General features: G+C 36.4%; 9 protein-coding genes and 1 non-coding gene across 12 annotated transcripts; 7 read left to right on the forward strand and 3 right to left on the reverse strand.

The window, feature by feature from the left end:
• Window positions 1-88: 88 nt before the first annotated feature.
• TRNAP-UGG lies at window positions 89-160 on the forward strand. The gene has a single exon. It is a non-coding gene; the product is annotated as a tRNA-Pro (tRNA).
• A 687-nt stretch (window positions 161-847) lies between these two features.
• LOC9302239 (pollen-specific protein SF21) lies at window positions 848-4,177 on the forward strand. Its single transcript, XM_021033069.1, has 10 exons — window positions 848-1,236; window positions 2,148-2,247; window positions 2,322-2,419; window positions 2,524-2,612; window positions 2,708-2,768; window positions 2,860-3,024; window positions 3,113-3,169; window positions 3,263-3,318; window positions 3,423-3,558; window positions 3,647-4,177. The coding sequence occupies exons 1-10, from the start codon at window positions 1,177-1,179 to the stop codon at window positions 3,863-3,865; spliced, it is 1,041 nt and encodes a 346-aa protein (XP_020888728.1). The 5' UTR covers window positions 848-1,176; the 3' UTR covers window positions 3,866-4,177.
• A 465-nt stretch (window positions 4,178-4,642) lies between these two features.
• LOC9300554 (serine acetyltransferase 5) lies at window positions 4,643-6,138 on the reverse strand. The gene is made up of 2 exons (XM_021033079.1): window positions 5,548-6,138; window positions 4,643-5,299 (listed from the first exon to the last, which is right to left on the reverse strand). Exons 1-2 carry the CDS (start codon window positions 5,992-5,994, stop codon window positions 4,805-4,807), a joined length of 942 nt encoding a protein of 313 aa, XP_020888738.1. The 5' UTR covers window positions 5,995-6,138; the 3' UTR covers window positions 4,643-4,804.
• A 513-nt stretch (window positions 6,139-6,651) lies between these two features.
• LOC9302240 (protein EFFECTOR OF TRANSCRIPTION 3) lies at window positions 6,652-7,582 on the reverse strand. Its single transcript, XM_002866120.2, has 3 exons — window positions 7,280-7,582; window positions 6,834-7,139; window positions 6,652-6,726 (listed from the first exon to the last, which is right to left on the reverse strand). The coding sequence occupies exons 1-3, from the start codon at window positions 7,502-7,504 to the stop codon at window positions 6,652-6,654; spliced, it is 606 nt and encodes a 201-aa protein (XP_002866166.1). The 5' UTR covers window positions 7,505-7,582.
• Window positions 7,583-7,758: 176 nt separating this feature from the next.
• Window positions 7,759-9,996, reverse strand: LOC9302241 (protein EFFECTOR OF TRANSCRIPTION 2). The gene is made up of 3 exons (XM_002866121.2): window positions 9,726-9,996; window positions 8,974-9,336; window positions 7,759-8,871 (listed from the first exon to the last, which is right to left on the reverse strand). The coding sequence occupies exons 1-3, from the start codon at window positions 9,825-9,827 to the stop codon at window positions 7,879-7,881; spliced, it is 1,458 nt and encodes a 485-aa protein (XP_002866167.1). The 5' UTR covers window positions 9,828-9,996; the 3' UTR covers window positions 7,759-7,878.
• Window positions 9,997-11,592: 1,596 nt separating this feature from the next.
• LOC9302242 (inactive protein kinase SELMODRAFT_444075) lies at window positions 11,593-15,371 on the forward strand. The gene is made up of 9 exons (XM_021012992.1): window positions 11,593-12,415; window positions 12,632-12,786; window positions 12,883-12,977; window positions 13,082-14,088; window positions 14,172-14,332; window positions 14,416-14,492; window positions 14,579-14,726; window positions 14,821-14,970; window positions 15,086-15,371. Exons 1-9 carry the CDS (start codon window positions 12,244-12,246, stop codon window positions 15,128-15,130), a joined length of 2,010 nt encoding a protein of 669 aa, XP_020868651.1. The 5' UTR covers window positions 11,593-12,243; the 3' UTR covers window positions 15,131-15,371.
• Window positions 15,372-15,442: 71 nt separating this feature from the next.
• LOC9300555 lies at window positions 15,443-16,205 on the forward strand. Of its 2 annotated transcripts, XM_021013010.1 has the most exons (4): window positions 15,443-15,591; window positions 15,663-15,710; window positions 15,792-15,914; window positions 16,002-16,205. In XM_021013010.1, exons 1-4 carry the CDS (start codon window positions 15,490-15,492, stop codon window positions 16,047-16,049), a joined length of 321 nt encoding a protein of 106 aa, XP_020868669.1. In that variant the 5' UTR covers window positions 15,443-15,489; the 3' UTR covers window positions 16,050-16,205. The 2 variants fall into 2 exon arrangements, with proteins under 2 accessions (XP_020868669.1, XP_020868661.1); XM_021013002.1 differs by having other exon boundaries at window positions 15,792-16,205.
• Window positions 16,206-17,354: 1,149 nt separating this feature from the next.
• LOC110225797 (F-box/FBD/LRR-repeat protein At5g56420-like) lies at window positions 17,355-17,858 on the forward strand. Its single transcript, XM_021015799.1, has one exon. The coding sequence runs from the start codon at window positions 17,355-17,357 to the stop codon at window positions 17,856-17,858; it is 504 nt and encodes a 167-aa protein (XP_020871458.1).
• Window positions 17,859-18,086: 228 nt separating this feature from the next.
• Window positions 18,087-18,980, forward strand: LOC110224927 (F-box/FBD/LRR-repeat protein At5g56420-like). Its single transcript, XM_021012760.1, has 3 exons — window positions 18,087-18,209; window positions 18,352-18,486; window positions 18,569-18,980. The coding sequence occupies exons 1-3, from the start codon at window positions 18,105-18,107 to the stop codon at window positions 18,839-18,841; spliced, it is 513 nt and encodes a 170-aa protein (XP_020868419.1). The 5' UTR covers window positions 18,087-18,104; the 3' UTR covers window positions 18,842-18,980.
• A 1,015-nt stretch (window positions 18,981-19,995) lies between these two features.
• LOC110227470 (F-box/FBD/LRR-repeat protein At5g56420-like) lies at window positions 19,996-22,053 on the forward strand. Of its 2 annotated transcripts, none has more exons than XR_002331168.1 (4): window positions 19,996-20,174; window positions 21,152-21,249; window positions 21,344-21,478; window positions 21,612-22,053. XR_002331168.1 is itself a non-coding variant. In XM_021021654.1 (4 exons), exons 2-4 carry the CDS (start codon window positions 20,569-20,571, stop codon window positions 21,885-21,887), a joined length of 1,092 nt encoding a protein of 363 aa, XP_020877313.1. In that variant the 5' UTR covers window positions 19,996-20,174; window positions 20,291-20,568; the 3' UTR covers window positions 21,888-22,053. The 2 variants fall into 2 exon arrangements, 1 of the variants encoding a protein (XP_020877313.1); XM_021021654.1 differs by having other exon boundaries at window positions 20,291-21,249.
• The last annotated feature ends 719 nt before the right edge of the window (window positions 22,054-22,772 follow it).

Here is a 22,772-nt window from a genome sequence, read left to right on the forward strand (position 1 = left end):
CAAGGCCCGTTAGCGGCCCATAAAATAAGACTAAATTCAGCTTATTATAATTGGTTAGTTATGTTTTTATTTAAGAATTAGCAAATGAGGGCGTTTGGTCTAGTGGTATGATTCTCGCTTTGGGTGCGAGAGGTCCCGAGTTCGATTCTCGGAACGCCCCATTTGTATTTTTTATTATGTTCACACTCTTTTGGCCCAAATTGTCCAATTTTTCTCAAAGGATCCATAACTTTAAGAACATGTAGTTACCCCATAGTTAGTTATTCTTCGTATATCTAGTTGACTTTGAGAGAGGATAAAGAACCGATTTTAGTTATTCTTCCCCATTATGGAAGTCTAGTTTTCGGCCAAATTATTCAACAAAATCGATTGTGAAAATTAGGCTTGCTTTCAAATAGGTCTATTTTAAGATTAATCCATTTCTACCAAAAAAACAAAAAATCCAATTCAAAGTGTTCAATATATTTTTGTAAAAGTTTGAAATATATGAAAATTATTTGTAATTTGGTTTGTTGCAATTTAGTCTATATTACGGATTTAAATAAAATATAAAAATGCAAATGATATCATATTTTATATGTAATAGTTTATTTCAAAAAATTTTGGTTTCAATCTTGTTTTATTTTTAAAATAATAAAATCTAATCGGTCTATAAATTTTATGTTTATTTTTTTGCTAACCAAATTTCCCTACCTCCCTTAATTGTCCACATAAAATATTTTCAAAATTCGAATTTTTTTTTTTTTTTTGTCAACTATTTCCAATTTAGTTACTGTTATTGAAACAGTGAGATTCGAGCTGGTTAATATTTGTCAAAAATAAATTTCTCTCGATATAAAATCCAAATAAAATGTTTCCTTATTTTAAGTTTTTGACCGTTCGCGTGTCATGTTACGACTACCGGCGTCTATGGAGAAATCACCGCAAAATTTAGAGAGAGACTAAAACGAAGAAGAAAAAAAAAAAAAAAGGAAAAACAAAAAATCGTTTCTTTTTCCAGAGAGGTCTTAAGAGAGAGGAGAGAGAAAGGAATCGCTTTGTATATAAGCTAAAGAAAAGCCAAAAAACAATCTAGAGGTTGGGAGAAGAAGAAGAAGAAGAAGCTTTTGTTAATCCAGCGGTAATAAACCGACAACGACGACGGCGACGGCGGAAGCGGAAGAGCTTTTGTTGCCAATGACGGACTCTTACGGCGCCGTTTCCGTCGACGTTGGAACAATCTATCTTGGTGGCAAGGTTTCATTCTTTAACTTTCTTGAAATCGGATCCGAATAAAGCTTTGATTTTTATGTTTCTGGGTTTATCTTAATCTTGCTTAAATCTAATCTCTTTGTGGATTTGGGGAAGAACAGACATGTGGGCATTGTTAGATTCAATTGTTGTTGTTAAAAATCTCATCTTTTTATTTGAATCAAATGATTGCCTATTTCACACATTTGAGAACTTTTTTCTTTTCTTTCTTGTTCTTGGAAAATTCTTTGCTTGTGGATTTGTGAAACTTCTTTATTATGATTCTTTCCAGATGGGATTATTCTTGGGATCTTCTTCTTCTTCTTCTCTATTCAAAAGATATCTTCTTCTTCTTATTTTGTATTCCTTATTCTTTGTCTTATTGCCTTTTGATTTTTCTATTTTATAAAATAAAAATAAAATAAAAATCCAGCTGTTTTTGTCTACCTTTAACCTTTTGTTTATTAAGACTATATGCTTCTTTATTATCTCATTAAGACTCATATTAGCTCATCATTTTTACACTGTCATTCTCTTTTTATAAATAAAAACCACAATGATTAGAATTAGGCCTTTCCTTTGGGTTGTTGATGATGAAGTTTTGATTTTGTTTTTTTGCCCTTAAAAGTGGTAAAGCTGCACATGGAAAAGCTTTAACAGAGATTTTTCTCATTTGTGTTTCTTATTGTTTGTGTAAATATGTACATTTCTTTTCCACCTAAAGTCAGTTGTCATGTTACTATATTTAGTATACAATTACAAAAAAGAAACTAGATTAATTGTTTACTGAAGATAAAACAAACACATGTTTTAAGAATATGGAGTAGACAAATAATATGGTTAAAAGTATAGTTTTTTTTTCTGTTGGTTTCAGGATCCGTTACTTTTGTTAAAACTTGGTTGTTTCTTGTGTTCAGGAGCATCGTGTTAAAACTGCTAGTGGTGTTGTGTCTGTCATTGTCTATGGAGATCGGGAAAAGCCAGCATTGATTACTTATCCTGATTTGGCCTTAAACCGTAAGTCTAAACAATCTCTATAGACACTAATGTAGTGGCTAAATTTATTAATGTTTTTGTTGTTTCTTGTTCAGATATGTCATGCTTCCAAGGATTATTCTTCTGCCCTGAAGCAGCTTCATTGCTGCTTCATAACTTCTGCATTTATCATATCAGTCCACCTGGGCATGAGGTCCATATTTTAGTTTCTCTTTTTAACTTGCCGTGTAGTTTGCTTGGCGTGATTACTCACATGATTTCTCTGGTTTCTTGCATTTTCACGAAGAGTTTTTGCAGTTAGGAGCTGCTCCGATTTGTCCTAATGACTCAGCCCCTTCTGCTGAAAACTTGGCAGATCAGATCCTTGAAGTTCTCAACTTTTTCGGGTAATGATTGAATCCCTTATCTCTGGCTTATTGAAGTTCTCAATTGTTCTGTAATTGAAAATGTTGGCACTAACAATGTATAAGCTTTTGTTCAGCCTTGGTGTTGTGATGTGTATGGGAGTGACTGCAGGTGCTTATATCCTCACCTTATTTGCGGTATGTTCCTGTTTATTTTTCTCTTTTCACTGTCCATTGCTTCAGACGAATATTGTGTTTATTATCTGTTCTATGTTTTAAAACTTTTCAGATGAAACATAGAGAACGGGTTCTCGGTTTGATTCTTGTCTCACCGTTATGCAAGGCGCCGTCTTGGTCTGAATGGTTTTACAACAAGGTTATCTCAAACTTGTTATATTACTATGGAATGTGTGGAGTGGTAAAGGAATTTTTGCTTCAGAGATATTTTAGTAAGGTGTGTTCACTGCAGTTACCATTTCTCTCTACACTTGTTGCATTTCCAGACTTCTCTTATTTAAACCGGTTGCAACTTCTTGCTACAGGAAGTCCGTGGTAACGTTGAGATTCCAGAGTCAGATATAGCACAAGCTTGCAGAAGAGTCAGTGTTTAACTCTCGTTTTTTCTGTTTCATCAATAGATAGAATTTTATGTATCAGTGATTGACACCTTGCACTTTTGGTAATTGTCTCAGCTACTTGATGAGAGGCAAAGCGTAAACGTTATGCGGTTTCTTGACGCCATTGATCGGTAACACAACTAACACCTTTAAATCTTTTTATCTAAGCAGCAGTCATTCATGGTGTCAAATATTGGCTTTCTTAACTTTGTAAACCAAACATTTGCTCTTGCAGGAGACCTGACATCTCAAGTGGATTGAAAAAACTAAAATGCAGGACACTTATCTTCATCGGAGATCAATCTCCCTTCTACTCAGAAGCTGTTCACATGGCAGCAACTTTGGATAGAGGATACTGTGCTTTGGTTGAGGTTTGAGAAAACAAATTCTCAGCTTTACATACCAAAACATCTTTGGTTTTCTCGGTAACTAATCGATGTTTCCTTGAGATATTTTCAGGTTCAGGCTTGTGGTTCAATGGTAACAGAGGAGCAACCACATGCAATGTTGATCCCAATGGAATATTTCTTGATGGGTTACGGATTATATAGACCATCTCTCTTCACAGAGAGCCCTAGAAGTCCTCTGAGCCCTTCTTGTATTTCACCTGAGCTTCTCTCTCCTGAAAGCATGGGATTAAAGCTTAAGCCGATCAAAACCCGAATTTCGGCGGCTTAAGAGTGGGTGCGCACTACTTATTCATTGGTTCTAATTTTGCTGAGGAGAAATCTTAGGGCTATTGTAGATATAGAACAATCACTAGGGAGATTTGAGAAGAAGAAGAAGAAGAGGAGGAGAAATTCAAGCCATCCTTATATAACACATTCTTTTGTAGTCAGCCGACACGACAGTTCTCTTGTTAAGAAGCCACGAAATGTTGTTTATTATTTCATTTTTTATACATGTAAAATGTTCTGTTGTTGTGACATTGTAATAATTGTTTGGTGATGAACTCTGCAGATGCACAAGTAATAAATTCATTTTGCATTTTTTGGTTCTCTTCAAGAATTGAGAGTTTTTTAGTTGGATTCACTAATTGGTCTTACAAGCACAGACTTCACCTAATAAGAATCTGATTCTTGCTGAATATTGATATTTATAAGAGTCTTGATCCTAAACTATTTGGATAATCAGACTTTTTAGTCTGAGATTTATCTTCAACTTAAGACAGCAGAGCGAAAATCTTAATTGAATTGTAAATGGAAATAGAGACCAATCCTTCTACGCAGAAGCCGTAAGCTATATACCGGTATAACTTATACCGTATAAGATACACATAAGGATAGTAGCGGATGGGTAAAGGTGAAGAATGCTTCGGTTAGTCTGAACAAGTCCAATGCTCCTTCTATCTTTGCCCAGCCCTTTAAATGGATGCAGACAAGTGTAAATCCAAGCCAAAATCCGAAAACCCAAGTCCGAAGTAGAAGAGGTGTAAAACTCTTTGATAACTAATGATTGAAATCAAATTAAGGCTATTTCTTGTATTGCTTTGATCATCCTAAGATGTTTTGTAAATTGTAGTAAATAGTACAACAAAAACACAGCTCTCTACAAGAAGAGCATAGTCAAAAGGTTTTCACTTTCAAAGACACAGAAACAATGATAATAATAATAACTTTATATGATGTAATCTGACCATTCCGAAATGAATGAAGTATGATCCATCGATTCTCCAGGACATTCCTCATCATGAATCGTTGGTTTCTCTTTTCCTCCAACGAGTCTCGCCGGATTCCCAACCGCGGTAGCTCGACAAGGCACATCAATCAACACAACAGAACCAGCACCTACTTTAGCTCCAGCTCCAATCTTCACATTTCCAAGTATAGTCGCTCCAGCTCCAATCAAACAACCATCACCGATCTTCGGATGTCTATCTCCACAAGCTTTACCTGTTCCACCGAGTGTCACATGGTGGAGGATTGAAACATTGTTCCCAATCACAGCTGTTTCTCCGATAACAACTCCGGTTGCGTGGTCGAGAAGTATCCCTTTTCCGATCTTCGCCGCTGGATGAATATCCACCGCGAATACATCGGAGATTCTTGAGTGCAGAGCTAAAGCTAATGGCTTCCGTGATTGTGTCCATAGCTTGTGTGAAACACGATGCGCCTGATTCAAATTCAACAAAACCAAATTAACTACTGAAAACAAAAACAAAATCACGATGTAACAACATTCACATGATTAACCAAAAACAATATTCACAAATCAAAATCTCGAAAACAAAATCAAATGATGCAAATTCACATAATTGAAGAATCAAATTAACAACAAAATTCCATGAATCAAATCATCAATATATAGAATCATGGATTCATCAGATGGTGGAATCAAAATCAAATTGAAGGAGATTTCACCTGAATAGCTAAGAAGCCTTTGTAATTGAGGAGGCAATGAGAGAACGAGATACAAGCAGGATCACGAACACGAGCAGCGCGTAGATCTGCGACGGTGGCGTTACGCAGAGAAGGATCGGAGGAAAAAGTGTTTAAGAACAGATCGTATAAAAGTGTGGATAAAAGCGTCGAGGAACAAAGCTTGTTTCCTAAATGAAACGAGATAGATCGTTCAAGAGACGAATGAGAAAGAATCGTCGAATAAAGATAGCTAGCTAACGCCGGCTCCGCCTCAGCGTCACGGCGAGCTTCCGCTTTGATCTGTGTCCATAAACCGGCAGCTTCCGCATCTGCAGCTGCCGCAGATATCGCTGCTGCTGCCGCCGCTGCTGCTTCGGTGGATTGAGTATCGGAAGATTGTTTATCCTTCGATGGAGATTGATGTCGGAGTTCCCCGGCCGGTGGCATCTTAACGACGGCGATAAGATTCCGATTTCTATCTCCTCCTACCTATAAATTTTCCAATCTTTGAGGCTTTTTAATTTAATCGTGTGGAAATTCCCATTTTTAAAACTATAGATTAGAGATAATGATAGTCCACGTGGTGTGTGATTAACGTGATTTTTAGAAAACAAATCTTAGCCGTCAGTTTTATGCTTTATTAATAACCGTTGGATTAGATTCATCTTTGAGATAATCGACGGTGTCGATTCTGCCGACAGGTCTTATGAGAACACGTCACAGGTTTTAAATTAATAAACCGAAACAGAAAGACTGCTTCGCTAAACCAATATTAAAACCAAACTTGTAGTTTGGTACAAACAATTTCGGTTTAACAACACACAAACAGAAACTATACAAATTAACTACCAACACTAGAAATTTGAAACGTGGATGAGTGGGATACAATTTCATTAGAAAAAAGCCATATCTTTGACCTAATCAGTGTAGGTTTACTCTGGTTAACCAAATGGTCTCATCAGTTTTTAAGTATTGAAATGAGGAAATTATAGTTGCTCTTCTCTTCTTTGATTCTGGTAACAACTTGGTCTAGAAGAAAAGGAACCAAACCTTTATCATTGATGCTTGTATTCTTCTTTGCAGATTCAATTGGAGAGATCAATCTCAACAGTTCCACGGATAATCAATTGTACTCAAAATCATCCCTTCTATTGCAGCAGCTTCCCATTTAGATCTCATCTGATTCATCACAGTAAAGCAGAGAAACAATCATATAAGTTAGGATCAAAGTTATATACTTTGCTGAAAAATAAAAATAAAAGAAGAAGATAAGAAAACATAATAACCATAGCATATCTAAATAAAATGCAGAATTCTTTCGAGGATAGGTCTTCGAATAAACTTGCGGGCAAATGACCACCGCATCTTCCATAATCCTGGAGTCTTGATTTCATGTCTACACTTTGTCCTAGATATGTAGGAACAACATTATCAGGATCAAACTTTTGGCCTAGGTCGTCTTGACCGATGACTGCTACGCCTAGCTCATATAGACCCGTACGATATATAGGGGGTAAGTCCTCATGTCTGTATCTACGGACACCTTCTTTTCCATTCTTGAAGTCGTTCCAATCATTGGGCCTTGTAAGAATCTGTGTAAGTTTAGGAGCAAACAACACACAATCAGTGACTTGGAGGAATTGGCTTAGAAAAAGGTCAGCTTAATTTCATAATGCGTATTAGACATAAGACTGTAGCACTGTAATAAGAGTAAGAGAGAGAGAGGGGGGACCTTCCAATCGGAGAAAATGGCGTCGTATATAGTCCTCTTGTAGTCTTCTCTCTTGAACATAGTGGGGACGACGGCGACGGAACTGAATTCTCTTCCGATCAACCTATTGTTCAACACTTGACTTATCACTGGCATAATGGTTGTGATTTTTTGCATGCCACTGATTGTGTGTCGTATATGGTTAGTCTTTAACGTAGCCATCTTCGATAATAGACCAAACGACATTGTCAAACAAAAGAAAACAGAGCAAACGTATTGTGGAAAACTTAATGAAGAAAGAATGTGATGCAATCACAATTGGAGCCTTAGGAAATGAGCAACACAAGAACATTTTTCTTCAGACAAATTCAATCTCCTTTTTATAAGGGAAACAAGGAGATGGAGTGTCACAACTCCTATAAACTTGGAAACACTAACACAAAGGGAAACGTGGAACACAAACCACTTTTTATTATTTGCATAGAAAAGAAACAATCCAATTAATAGATGAACTGTTTTTTTAAGAAATGTTTAATCTGTTTTTAAATTAATAAAAATTAAATTTTGCTTAATCCGGTACAGAAGATCAATTCAGAAAACTAATACCGAAATCAATCAGGTTAAGTGATGATTCTCATTCCCTTGTGCTCTTCACACCTCTTACGACCTTTGACTGGAGATCTTTCACAGATCAATCCATTACATAACTTAACTCCACAGGCTACGAGTTTTTCAGCTCCTGGCTGAACATTTTCCGGCGATTGTTTGCAGGAAGTTTTCTCTTTATGTTGCCAACACCTTTTGCTTCCTTTAGGAGAACTTCTTGTGCAAGGTAACCCATTCTTTGTTGTAGCTTCACAGAAGCGAGTCGAAGCTTCTTGTTCGCTTGACTCCGTATGCGATTCGGGATTAGATATCTCGTCTCTCACGGTTTTCTCACGATCTGTCTGGTTAAGAAGAAAGAGAAAAGCATTGATCCTCATGCCTCTATGATCCTCACATCGTTTTCTTCCAGGAACAGGTCTCTTATTGCAAGGCTCCATGTCAGGCAAGATCACTCCACACATAACATCAGAGTCTTTGTGAGTGTGATGATCTTGTCCGGTGAAAATCTCGGGTTGTGGAGGTGTCTGTTTCTCGGGTGAAACACGGCAAACTCTCTGCCCTTTGTGATCTATGCATCTCTTTCTTCCTTTGACAGGACTTCTATTGCAACAACCTCCATTTTCAAGTAAGACTCCACAAACAGAATCAGAAGAAGAACCATCAACCTCTTCAAATCTGTCTGAAACCGGTTGAGGTCTTGACCTGGTGAGTTTGAGTATTGAAGTGAAGAAGTTATTACTCTTCTCTTCATCAACATCACAACTTAGCTTCCTCTCTTCTTTAAGCAGATGCTTCTCTCCTTTGATTCTGATACCAACTTGGTTCCGAAGAAAAGGAAACAACACTCGCGATATACCGGACTTTCTCTTGCTCATAAACTCGCGATCACCGAGCTTCTTGAGTAAATCAAGCTGCCGTCGCTCCCCGTTACTTCCTTTGTTCCAAGCATAGTCAAATGTGCTCAAAAGCATTCCTTCTGTTGCCTCAGCTTCTCTCTTGGATCTCATCTGATAAAAATCACATTAAAGCAATGAAACAATCACATGAGTTATATCAAACTTGTTTACTTAGCAGACGAATAGAGAAGATAAGAAGACATATTTACTTACCGGAGCCCATCTATATAAAATGGAGCCTTGTTTCGAGAATATGTCCTCAAATAAACCACCGGTAACAGCCTTCTTAACTGGAGACTCAATGGTTTCACAGTCGTTAAGGTTGTTAACATTCCGCAAATGAGCACCAGATCTTCCATAACGCTGAAGTCTAGACCTAACACTTTCAGCTTGTCCTAGATATGCAGCAAGAACATCATCAGATTCAAGCTTTCGACCTTGGTCTTGACCGATGACCGCTACACCAAGCTCATACAGACCAGGGCAAGATTTGCGGGGTAAGTTGTGGACTCTGTATCTACCAACACCATCTTTCCCAGTTTGGAAATCCTCCCAATCGTTTGATCCTATCAACACCTGTGTATGCAAGTATGAGTGTAGCATCAAACTTTACACAATCAGAGCACATAGAGATAAGACAAAGATCAAACCAACTACTGCAAGTAGCAATGTAATGAATGAAACAGAATTAGGCTAATTAGATAGATGTAAGAGCTAATGACCAATCCTAACAGATATCCAGAGAAAATGAAGACTTCTTCTCCCAATTCTACAAATCTTAAGTTTATCTCATAGATTCTAAAAATGGGATCTTTAGACCGAATTCCAGGAGATTGAAGATCAGATTTCTCGATACAACTGAAAATCTGAGAATCCCGAAATGGGTTTCAGAGAAAACACAAGATCGAGCAAAAACCCGATCTCAAATAGACAAATGGAGAAAGAGAGAGAGAGAGAGAGAGGACCTGCCACTTTGAGAAAACGGCGTCGTGTTTAGTCCGCTTATAGTTTTCTCTCTTGAAGACAGTGGGGACGACGGCGAATGAACCGCCGTCGCCGAATTCCATTTCGATAAAACCGATGATATAGTGTGACCGTTAAATTAAAGTGGACTTGTTCTTTCTTTCTCAGTGCTCGTTAATTTAAAGACACAACCGATAAAGATGAAGAAAAGTGTATATCTCTCCCCTCCAAAAATGGATGTTTATATGTAATGATCCATCCAAAAGGAGACCATTTTTGTTTTATTATGTCAGATGGGGAAAGTTTTTTAAGTTACCGTTGGAACGGTGAAGCTTCTTCTGTACGGTTTATGGATTAGTTACCGTTGGGATTTTTTATTTACATTAGTCAATAATGTTGAGAACCGTAATTAGCAAAGGGAATCTACATTCTTAATGTGAATACTTAACTTTTTAATTGGTCAAATTTTCTTCTTTCTTTGGGATTTTTATTACACTTTTACTCGATTTGGCAAATGTTATCACCAAAAATTAATAGTTATTGATGAGAAACCAAAATTTGTCATGTTATTATTCATTTTCAACCAATCTTGTCTATCCTTTGTTAATCACAAATATTTGAGAATAAAATATGCGTAAATACACTTTTAAAAAAAAAAAGTATTATCAAGAGACACATACTTATAAAATTAGTATTTGCCATGTTTTATAACAAAACAAATTTAATTTATGTTGTTGGAGGTAAATCTTGTTTATCGGGTATTTTACCAACCGGGTTGTGACACATGGTGTCGAATGTACAAGAAATTTTTGTGTGATCGACGATCCACGTCAAATCTCTCTTTGGAAGTTCTCGAATCAATATTATAGGGACAACTAATGTCCCACAACATCTCACGAAAAGCTAATTAGTAATGGGATGCGATATGTGCGCACACAACCAAAACAGTACAATGTGATCATTTTCTTAACTCATCACTCATCAGATTTACTAGCTTCGATGGCTTGCCCTAAGGATGCTAACCACGTTGAAGCTATAAGCCATGTGTTTCTACGGAAGGTCGACAAGCGGCTCACCTATACATCCCTATAATCGAAGGACAGGTATCGGAATCCGAAAAGAGTAAAACTTAAAAATTAACACGCTGATAACATTTGAGACTAATATAAAAACTCTAAAAGAGCTCGAATTGTGAGCTTAAACTCAAAAGACAAAAACTGACTAGTGTAGTTTCATGCTGCCATTAAATCCAAAATGTTGTTTTCAAACTTTTTCACTTTAGTAACAGAATATATTTACTAAATCAGAAGATCTTAAAATTGATTAATTTTGAAAGATAACATAAGATATATTCGATCGCATCACTAGACTTTGATTTATTGGAAGCACCTTTCATATGCTTTAATAAAGTACAAATCATCTTTACTCAACTTTTGTTTTTTCACTTTCTCCACTGAAATAAATAAAAAGCAACATGAAAAGCATGCAAGTGCAACGTTCAACTCCTTAATTATATCATTCTAATTTTTTTCTTCTTCTTCTTTTTTTTTGAATGAATTATGAGAACCGATTCTATAATGGTTCTTTTGTCCTCATAAAAGAAGAAAGTTGGCCATAACTTGTCCATGAAGAAAGAAAACGGTCTTATTTTTTCATTAATAAATTCTAAAAAATCAAATCAACAAAAAAAAAAAGTGTGATAAGGAATTAAGTATCATCCTTTGACACAACTCTCTTGGTTTCTTTTTGCTCTCTTTAGAATAAAGCAGAGTACTTTGTGAATATTTCTTTATTCTTTTATTATTCTTGGAATTTATTTAAAATACAAAAAAATACAGAGACAAATAGAGAAAGAAGAAGAAGAAAGAAAGAAACACCAATCATATAATAATAATAACACACCATTGTCTCTTCCTTCAAGCAGAGCTACAAATCCAAAATACTTCTTATTTTAATTGTTTGGACCTTAGCTTTTATCTTCTACCAAATTCCTCTGATTTTAGTTGAAAATCCAACACCTGACTTACTTCATCAGCTTTTTGGCCCCACTTTACAAAGTATGAGCAAGTTTTTCTTGTTTTCTACAGCAAAGCAATGCTCACACCATTTTCGTGGAGCATAAAGTCTTCAAAACCTAACCAAAGCTTTGAAATTTCTCAGCAAGAAAGAGAGATCTAGGGATTGGTTATTAAGAGAGAGAGAGAGTACAGTACACTATAGGTCCTTGTGCTGTTGTGTTTTGTGCATCTGTTCTTGTGTCTCTCAGATAAAAAAATAGTTTCAGAGACATTGAATCTCACACACACTCACACACGCGTAAATTTCTCAACTTTTTTTTTTTAATATTTCTTTTAGCTTCTGGGGTCACTTGAGAAAGCATCTTGGATTGCGTGATACTTCCACTTTTCTCATTTCAGAAAATGGGTTTAGATTGAGTGAAGTGTTAAAAGTGTATGTAAGCAAGAGTTGAAGAAGAAGTTCTTTCAATTTCTGTGTTTGTGATTTTCTTAATCTTAGAGAATGAAGCAGAAGGGTTTTAAAGAGAGAGGTGTTGTAGTGGGGAAGAAAGTAATGGTTGCTGTTAGAGCTTCAAAGGAGATCCCAAAAGCAGCTCTTTTATGGACTTTAACTCATGTTGTTCAACCTGGAGATCGAATTAGGCTTCTTGTTGTTGTTCCTTCTAATTACACAAGTAAATCATCTTTTTCTCTTCCCTTCTTTGTCAATTGTTTTAGCAACTTCTTTGTGTTGAGTGGTGATAAATTTTGTCTCTTTTGGTGCTGAACTTGAGATCTTGGACTGTTCTTCTTAGTTCTGTAGACAATCAATTAGCTCTGCACTGGTTTTGTCTGATTTTTAAGGAGAAGAACGTGTAAAGATTTAATCTTTTTGTCTTGGTTTTTTTCAGGTAAAAAGATTTGGGGGTTTTCGAGGTTTACCAGTGACTGTGCTTCAGGTTATGGAAGATTTCTTGCTGGAACGAATTCAGATAGGAAAGATGATATTCATGAGTCTTGTTCTCAGATGATGTTTCAGTTACACAATGTTTATGATGCAGAGAAGGTAGAGAAACTCACTTTTATTCATGTAGATTTTTAAAGAAACATCTTTGTTGGTTAATGAGATCATAAAGAGTTGTCATTTGCTTAAACAATGTAGATAAATGTCAGAATCAAAATTGTTTTTGCTTCACCTGATGGAGTTATTGCTGCTGAAGCCAAGAAATCCAACTCAAACTGGGTGATTTTAGACAGGTAACACTACATTTATGTGTGTTGCAAATGCTTAGTTTTCGAAACAGCTTTTGAGAGTTTGCTTTTTAGTGATGATTCTTGACCTTTTGATAATTCTTAAACAGGGGACTGAAGTATGAGAAAAAATGCTGTATTGAGCAATTGGAGTGCAATCTTGTTGTAATCAAGAAGTCACAGCCAAAGGTTCTTCGTCTCAATTTGGTGAAAAATGCAGATACAGAGCATCCAGAAGCTTTATCAAGGTTAGCCTCAAAGTCTGTAGAGTCTTGGAGAAGCTCAAGAACTGGAAAAAAGCTGAGGGAACCGTTTGTGACTCCGGCTAGCAGTCCAGACCAAGAAGTTTCTTCACATACTGATATTGGGACTTCATCAATATCTAGCTCTGATGCTGGAGCCTCACCGTTTTTAGCTTCTCGAGTCTTTGAGGGTCTCAAGGAAGAAAATTTGTGGGTTAATGATGGAAACAAGAGTTTCTTTGAATCTGATTCTGACTCTGATGGTGAAAAGTGGAGTCCTTTATCAATGGCCTCTTCATCTTCTCATCCTGTGACAACAGCTGATATTCTGAGTCCTAGTGGGGATTTATTGAAAGCTCATACCGAAACTCCGAGGAAATCAAGATTTGCGGTTCTTAGGCTCGCTTTATCGAAGAGAGAACCTGAACCAGGAAAGGAAATCCGTAATTCTGATACATGCTTAAACAAAAGCGTGAGAGAAGTTGTTTCTTTATCCAGAAAGCCAGCTCCTGGACCTCCTCCACTATGTACCATATGTCAACACAAGGCACCTAAATTTGGAAACCCTCCAAGATGGTTCACTTACGGCGAATTGGAGACCGCAACAAAAGGTTTTTCGAAAGGGAGTTTCTTGGCTGAAGGTGGGTTTGGTTCAGTTCACCTAGGAACTTTACCAGATGGTCAAATTATTGCTGTCAAACAATATAAGATTGCTAGTACACAAGGTGACCGAGAATTCTGCTCTGAAGTTGAAGTCTTGAGCTGTGCACAACATCGGAATGTTGTAATGCTCATTGGACTATGCGTGGAGGATGGGAAAAGATTACTCGTTTACGAGTATATCTGTAATGGATCCTTGCATTCTCATCTTTATGGTAAAGTTTCTACTTTTGGTATACAAAAAAGAACATTCTTGTTTTTATTCTGAAAATTTGTTACTAATATAAAAGTTTCATAGGTATGGGGAGAGAGCCATTGGGATGGTCAGCACGACAAAAGATTGCGGTAGGAGCAGCTCGTGGGTTGAGATACCTTCATGAAGAATGCAGAGTCGGTTGCATCGTGCATAGGGATATGCGTCCTAACAATATTCTTCTCACTCATGATTTTGAGCCTTTGGTAAAAAGAATGATAAAACTTTTCTCAAGCTCTCTCTGTGTCTTTCAGGTTTGTGCTAAGCTTGAAACGTTTTAACATTCTAGGTTGGAGATTTCGGGCTAGCGAGATGGCAACCAGAAGGAGATAAAGGAGTGGAAACTCGAGTGATTGGAACTTTCGGGTAATCTTATGCCATGGTCTTGAGTTATTCTTCTTCTTGATTTACTTGTACACACAATAACTAAGATGTTTCCTGTTTTACTACAGGTACTTGGCACCTGAATACGCACAAAGTGGACAGATTACAGAGAAAGCAGATGTTTACTCTTTTGGGGTAGTCTTAGTTGAGCTTATCACAGGAAGAAAAGCTATGGACATAAAACGTCCTAAAGGTCAACAATGTCTCACCGAATGGGTAAAACCAAAAACAACTGTATTTCAAAGTTTTAGTCTTTAAAGCTCTGAATGCTTTGCTTACAAAGAAGAAACATTCTTGTACTTTTCTGCAGGCAAGACCATTGTTGCAGAAACAAGCCATTAACGAACTTCTTGATCCGCGTCTAATGAATTGCTACTGTGAGCAAGAAGTTTATTGTATGGCGCTATGTGCTTACCTCTGCATTCGCCGTGACCCTAACTCGAGGCCACGAATGTCTCAGGTTTGCTGCCTATAGCTCTTTTAAAAACACTTGCAAGTTAAAAACTTATAATCGAATTTTTCGAATGTTAACTTTTTCTTTTATCTCTGGATCATCTGTGTCTTCTCAATGGAAGGTGTTGCGGATGTTAGAAGGAGACGTTGTCATGAATCCAATTTAGAAGAAGCTTCACAAGAAAATTTCTTTTTTATAGAATTTGTACACTATTTACTATTTAGGGTTACTATTACAGCTTTTTTTCTCTTAAATGAGTTTTGCTTTTTTGTATATGTAAAAGTTTGTTAATGAGACAAAGATTCAAGTAATGTTTGTGGAGATTATTTTACAAATAATTTTGAATTTAATCCAGTGGCATGTGTCATGGATTCATGGCCAGTTAAAGTCTGAATAATTGAGGTTAATGGTTAAACCGATTGTGTTGACTGGTCAAAATTCAAACCTTTCAGCTGTGAAAAACTTGAGGTATGTGTTTGGCTTTTTCTTTAACCAAAAAAATTGTAAAATGTTGATGTTGTTGGTATGATGATGTTGAGATGGCTTTTTGTGCATCTATATCAGGACTTTGTTGATAGACTGATTGAAGAGGGAGAATTATCCGCGGAACAAAAGAGAGAATTCAATGTAAGTTTGAGCTATAACACAAATTGTCAGTTCAAAACGCTTGACTATTCTCTAATTACCATTTTTCTCAGAAATTTGTCATAGGGCGTGCTCAAGCAGTAATGAAAGCTAAACGAAAGGTAAAAAAATGTAACCCGACTGAGAAACTATATGTAAGCTTAGCTACATACTGTTTGCTAAATACGGTATTATTCTTACAGGCAAGAGATACTCGATTGAAAATGATAGAAGAAATGAGTGAAGAAACTAAGGAAGCCTTTCAAAACATGAAGTTCTACAAATTCTACCCTCAGCTTTCACCAGACGTCCCTAGATTCAAGACGGTAATAAACAAAATAAACCCGCCTTCTCAAATTAGTTTAATACTGTTTTTCAGTAACGAACATATAAGAAACCTGAATATGTGACAGTCACCGTGCATTAACCGATACTATGGGAATGCTCATCAAGTCCTATGATATGGAATCTTCAGAAGCATGAATCACTATTTTTCTGCTTTTTAAGTTTGAATTTTTTTTGTCTTTTGTTTATTTTTACCATATGTAAGCCTTTGAATTTTCTTCAAAAGATAATGAAATTTCTCAAATACAAATGAGTTCATCATAAATTACTGTGTTTCTTGATTGGTTGTTTTTATTTAGTAAATTTCGTAATTAAATTTTTTAAGTATTTTTTTCATAATACATATCTGTTGTAAACTTATTGTTTTCAATGTATTAATGAATGAAGTTCGTTACATATATATACATAATGAGAGGAGACAAATCCTCATTGGGTTAGTAAACCCTAAAGCCCAAAAGCCCACTAAGTATAAAATGGATCCTAAAAGGAGAATCTTCTAGAACATGGGCATGGGCCTTCTAGGACATGGACACGGGCCTTCTAGAATATGCATAAGGCCCACGGTTATGGAGTCCATCCAACATGTGGTTTATAACAATATCTTTGACCCAAAAAGTGAAAAAAAAAACAAAATAATGGGTTTGATATCCGGTTAGCGCGGAATGATCTATATCCGGTTCGCTCCTGGTTCGGTTTATTAAACATGGGAGAAAAAGAAATCAATTTGAGGATTTAGGTTTAATCTCCAATTACACAATTTAGGTTTAGGGGGTGTTATTGGTTCCTAATTTACATGGAATTTGGATGACTTTAATAAAATCATAGAAAGTAAACAAATGAAAGATTTTAAACTATTCTTAGAGAGTTTTTGAGAATTTTATATAATCTTGTTGATTAGTATGTCATAATTTCCCAAACAATCTCTATATTTTGATGATACTTTTCATGACTTTGTTTTGTGAATAAAAGTGTAGAAAGTCATAAACCAATAACATAATAATTTAATTCATTAACAATCATAGATTCTTTTGTTGTAATTGAATAACACAAAACTTTTAATGACTTTATAAGAGTATGGATCCAATAACTCCAGATTTATGAAGATTTTAGATTACTTTTTACAAATCTTAAACTAATAACACCAAACTTTAACAAACTTTTAAAAAATCTTGATTGAATAACAACAGATTCTACATAACATTTAAAGTCACTAAAAGTCTATTTAAATCACAAACCAATAACACCCCCTTAGTCTGTGACTGTGAGTGAACTCTTCTACTTCTTCGTATTTGAGGATACCCTTTTGAAATTCCACAATTATTTCATATTCTTGTTGTTTCCAGGTTAAATTCTAGTGGAAAATTCTTAATCTTTTCGTCTTTTGAGTTCGAGATTCCGCTAAAAAAGCAAGCTTTGGAGTTATGGACAAGATTAGTCAATTATCAGATGATTTGCTCATCAAGATTTTGTCATTAGTCCCAACCAAAGATGTTGTGGCCATGAGCGTTGTGTCTAAACGATGGATGTCTCTTTGGACATTGGTGCCAAGACTTGTCTTTGATGATTACTCCTCAGAGGATGATGAGGATGAAGAGACTAATGAGAATCATCATCCCAGAAATTTGGCGCAGTTTGTTTCCGGGACGTTGCTGTTACATAAGGCAGCGGTTCTAGAATGTTTTCATCTCAACATTGCTTCAGAATGTAGCGCTTCGGAGATTGGTTTATGGGTTAGAATCGCAGTTGATCGTTTTGTGCGTGATCTGAAGATTAGTTTTTATTATGCTCATGGCGCTGTTAGGCTCCCAAGTAGGTTGTTTAGATGTGAAACAATTGAGACTTTGGAATTCAATAGGGTGATTGTTTTGGAAGTTCCTTCTCGGTTTAGCTTTCGATCCCTCAGAAGTTACGCCTTTTGTCTGTGAAGTACTCAGATGAAGAATGTTTCTTTAGGGTGATATCAAATTGCCCCGTTCTTTTTGGCTGTGGAAACTTGTGAAAAGGACAATGTGGTGACATTCACTGTTAATGTGGCTTCCCTACAAAGTTTATCCATTGCGAATACATTACGAGAGTTCCCGCGTGTTGATGAAGTGTTTGTGATACATTCCCATTGTTTGAAGCAGTTGAACATTGTGGACTACTTTGGTGACCCTAATCTGATAGGTAAAATGTCCAAACTTGTTGAGGCAAATCTTCAATATGTGTGCCGTCGTGCCAAGGTTCTGGAATCTTTTACCTTTGTCAAGTGTCTTTATATATGCTTAGATGGAGAGGTAATTTGTTGATCTCAACATATTTTCGATATTGTTCTAAACGAATAAATCCAACATCTTATTCACGATTGGAAGTTCTGAACTTGATAAAATAGTAGCTACTCTGAAAAAAAGTACATTGTTTCCTTTGCTTAATATGCAGGTTCAGTATCCTACTGGTACCGTTTTATTCCAGCTTGTGCGTTTGGAGCTATGTTCCTGTGAAGATAACTGGACAAATATGCTTGTGAGTGTGCTCCAGCATGCCCCTAAACTACAAGTTCTCAAGCTTGAGCTGGTACTTTTTTCCCTGTCCAAAGAGTGCAAGTATATCAATCATGTTTGGTTTCCGGTTTAACAGTGTAATGTATTGATCGCAGAACCAGTACCATATCGTTCGTAAAGTTTGCTGGATCCAGCCCGAGCGTGTTCCTGAATGTTTGTTGGTCCATCTCAAAACTTTTGAGTGGAGAGACTACAAAGGAACACAAGCAGAGAAAGAAGTGGCAATGTATATTTTGAAGAACGCAAGACGATTAGTGAATGCAACTATCTACCCTGACTCAGTCAAGTTGGTGCGCAAACATCGTATGTTTGAAGAATTGGAAATTGCGTCAAGGGATTCAAGAGCATGTGAGCTTACAATGGGATGAAAATTAATCTTACCAAGTGTTAAACTGTCCAATTAACTAGTTTTGATGTGGATTTATATCATAATTTTGTTATAGCTTATAGCTTCTTATATCATTGCTCTGTCTCTTGTACCCAATAAAGTTGGAACTAGGAAGGTAATCTGGTTCTTGATGAAAAGCCTTGAGCTTTGTTTTTGTTTTTAACAAATCTGTCACTATCTTTGGTAAAAGACTAAAAAAGATAGAAACTTTACACACCAACAACAGAAAAAGTTGGGGTTTTTAATTGGAAAAAATGTCGTTTAATAGCTGAACTTTCAAAAAATGGTCATTTTAACTTCGAACTATGTAAATGGTCATTTTATACGTGAACAAAAAGTTTACCAGCCATTTGAACTAAGGAAATTTGTTGACCATGCCAAAACGACACCCCGTTAACACTCGCTAACAGAACCGCTAACACCCGTTAACATCTGTTAACGAGTCTCCGTCTGAGATGAAACGACGTCGTTTTATCCTAAACTAAACCCCCAAATCAAAATTATCCCCAAATCGAGAGATCAAATCCCTAAACCTAACCCGTAACCCAAATTCTCAATTCGTCTTCCCTAATGCCAATAGTTAGACACAAAGGCGTCATTTTGAGGATGGGCTCTCCAATGCTTGGCGAATCTGAGAGTTCTATGAGAGATGGAGTTGAAGCACCACCGCGAGGCGAAGAAGATGGTATCGGAGATGGAATGCAAGCTCAAACCAATGTTGTATCAGAGTCTTGTGGTAGAGAAGAGGAAGCTCCAACGAATGTAGTTTCAGAGTCTGTTGTAGGAGATGAAGCTGAAACTCGTGCTCCAGGTCGAAGAAGAAAACGAAGGAAAGTCAGAGTTGAAGAGGAGGATGAAGAGCCCGAAACGACGTCGACTTGGGGGTTTAGTTTAGGGTAAAACGACGTCGTTTCATCTCAGACGGAGACTCTTTAACGGATGTTAACGGGTGTTAGCAGTTCTGTTAACGAGAGTTAACGGTGTGTCGTTTTGGCCTGGTCAACACATTTCCTTAGTTCAAATGGCTGGTCAACTTTTTGTTCACGTATAAAATGGCCATTTACAGAGTTCGAAGTTAAAATGACTATTTTAAAAAAAGTTCGGCTATTAAACTGACATTTTTCCCGTTTTTAATTAGAAGTCTCAAATTTTCCATTAGCCCACTAGTTGATGGGTTTGATGATCCAATGATCCAAGTTTTGCCGCTTTCGTTTAAAGACATTTGAGGGTAAAACCAACTCAGGATTTTTAGGGTTTATCGCAATTCTCAAATGACGAACTGATGTGAGAGTTGAACTGGAATCGTCACTTAGGTATGTCTCGATTCTCAGATTTGATTTTACTTCTTTTTGGTTTCGTAGACCTTTAGTTTAATCTCGAAATCAATCTTGAAAATTCACAATTCTTTTGGTGTTCTTGTTTTTTCCAGTTATAGTCAGATCGAAAATTCTTCATCTTTTCGTCTTTGATTTCGAGATTTTGGGAATTGACAAGTAAAAAGTTGAAAAAACATAGCTTTTGGAGTTCTTTGTGCTTATAATTATATGGACAAGATAAGTCAATTGTCTGATGATTTAATCATCAAGATACTGTCATTAGTCGAAACAAAAGATGCCGTGGCCATGAGCATGTTGTCTAAACGATGGAAGTCCCTTTGGACATTGGTGCCAAGACTTATATTTGAAGATTACTCAGACGAGGACAAGGATGCTGAAACTAAAGAGAGATTTGTCACATTTTGTTTATGGGACTTTGCTATATCATAAGGCACCTGTTCTTGAAACATTTCATCTCAACGTTGCTTCAGATCGTCTTGCTTTGGAGGTTGATTTATGGATTAGAATTGCCGTGGAGCGTTTCGTGCGTGATCTGAAGATAAGTTTTAACTATGATCATGGCCTTATTAGATTGCCGAGTAGCTTCTTTAGATGTGAAACACTTGAGACCTTGGAACTCCACAGGGTGGTTCTTTTGGAAGTTCCTTCTCGGTTTAGCTTTCGATCCCTCAGGACATTGCGCCTTCGATCTGTGAAATACTCAGATGAGGAACTTTTTTGTAGGATTATTTCCTGTTGTCCTGTTCTCGAAGATTTGGATGTAGAAAGTTGTAACAATGATAATGTAGCAACTTTCACTGTCAATGTACCATCCCTTAGGAGTTTGACAGTTAGGAACTCGTTACTAGAATGCAGACCTGATAATCATTTGTTTGTGATACATTCCCATTCTTTAAAGCTCCTAAGCATTTTAGATTACTGTGGTGAAGTTAGTATTATCGGTAATATGCCAGAGCTTGTCGAGGCCAATCTTCAAACTTTGAGCCGCCATGAGAATGTTCTGAAATCTCTTAACTCTATCAGACGCCTTTCTCTATGCTTAGATGTTGAGGTAAAGCTGTTCTCAATTGATTCTTTGATGTGGTTCTCTAACACTTGCAAGCTTTAAATATTGAATCTTTTGCTATATATCGTGTCCTCTGCAGGCGCAGTATCCTACTGGTAGCGTTTTCTTTCAACTTGTGCGTTTGGAGCTATGTATGTGCATAGAGAATTGGTCGAATATGTTTGTGTGTGTGCTCCAACAATCCCCTAAACTACAAATTCTCAAGCTTGCGGTGGTAACTTTCATCCCTACCCAAAGAATGCAAATATCCAAGTTTATAGCTAGTCTCATGTTTTGTTTTTTGGTCTTAAGGTCTATATATATCTAATGTCTAATGCATCCCTATTTTCGACAACATTTGATTGTAGAACCATTGGATGGCTGTGGATCGTAAAGGTGGCTGGATTCAACCGAGTTTTGTTCCCGAATGTTTGTTGTTGAATATCAAAACCTTTGAATGGAGAGACTATGAAGGAAGAGAAGAAGAGAAACAAATGGCTATGTATATTCTGAAGAACGCAAGACGGTTATTGACCGCAACTATCGACCTTGACTCGGTCAAATTGTCGCGCAGACTTAAGGTGATTGAGGAATTGGTATTTGCAAGCAGAGGCTCAAGAGCATGTAAGCTGACAGTATGCTGAAGAAAGTTTTCCAGTAAACTAGTTGGATGTGGATTTAGATTAGAAGCTATTAAGTATATATCCTTGTTAAAAGATTTGCTTTTTATCTTTTTGAGTTTTGTCTTGTTATGATACAAAGCCTAGAGCTTTGTCAATGTTTGGTCGGTATTTACAAATCTTGTCACCATCTAAACTAAATTAGTGAAAAAAAAAACATAAAACCTTGTCCCAAATAGGGAAAACGGTCTATTTCCCCACAAGAAGTATGACATCATAACAGATAGAGCTCAAACTATGACCACGATTTAGATGTCCCTAAAAAAATACTTTTGAATCTATATCTCTCCAAATCGATAGTTTTCATCTATTTCCCCATAAATCTGGGTTTAATCGGTTTACGAACTAAACCCAATTAAAATCACTCAAACCGATTTCAAATCACTTGCATGTCAAACCTTTTTGATTTAGAGATTTTAATAACCAACCCAAAAAAAAAAAAAAAAAAAAAACAAATGACAAAATTATATACCCTTCCTTCGTCTTCTTCATTCTTCCCTTCCCTTCTCATTTTTTTCTTTTTTTCTTTTCTTTTCTTTTTCTTAATTCAGATTGAAAACTATAATTTAACGAAGAACTTCATGATCCTCTCAGTTTTAAAGAACAGATATTTAACAAAGCATTTTCAACACATTAAGTGCTAAACATTGACCGGAAACTCGAATTCTAAATCTGAAACACATCTAAGTGCTTCGTATCCAGCTTGAGAAATCTAGCCTGCGAAACTCGAATCTGAAAGTTATGAGAAGAAGAAGAGATCTGGTTTTAGACTCCTTTTGCTACTCCGATTTTTGTGAAACGAAAGAGGTACTTAGATCTGAACGATTTTGATGATGAGGAGGTCGAATA

The sequence above is a fragment of the Arabidopsis lyrata genome, assembly GCF_000004255.2.
Source record: "Arabidopsis lyrata subsp. lyrata unplaced genomic scaffold ARALYscaffold_8, whole genome shotgun sequence".
Taxonomy (NCBI): Eukaryota; Viridiplantae; Streptophyta; class Magnoliopsida; order Brassicales; family Brassicaceae; genus Arabidopsis; species Arabidopsis lyrata.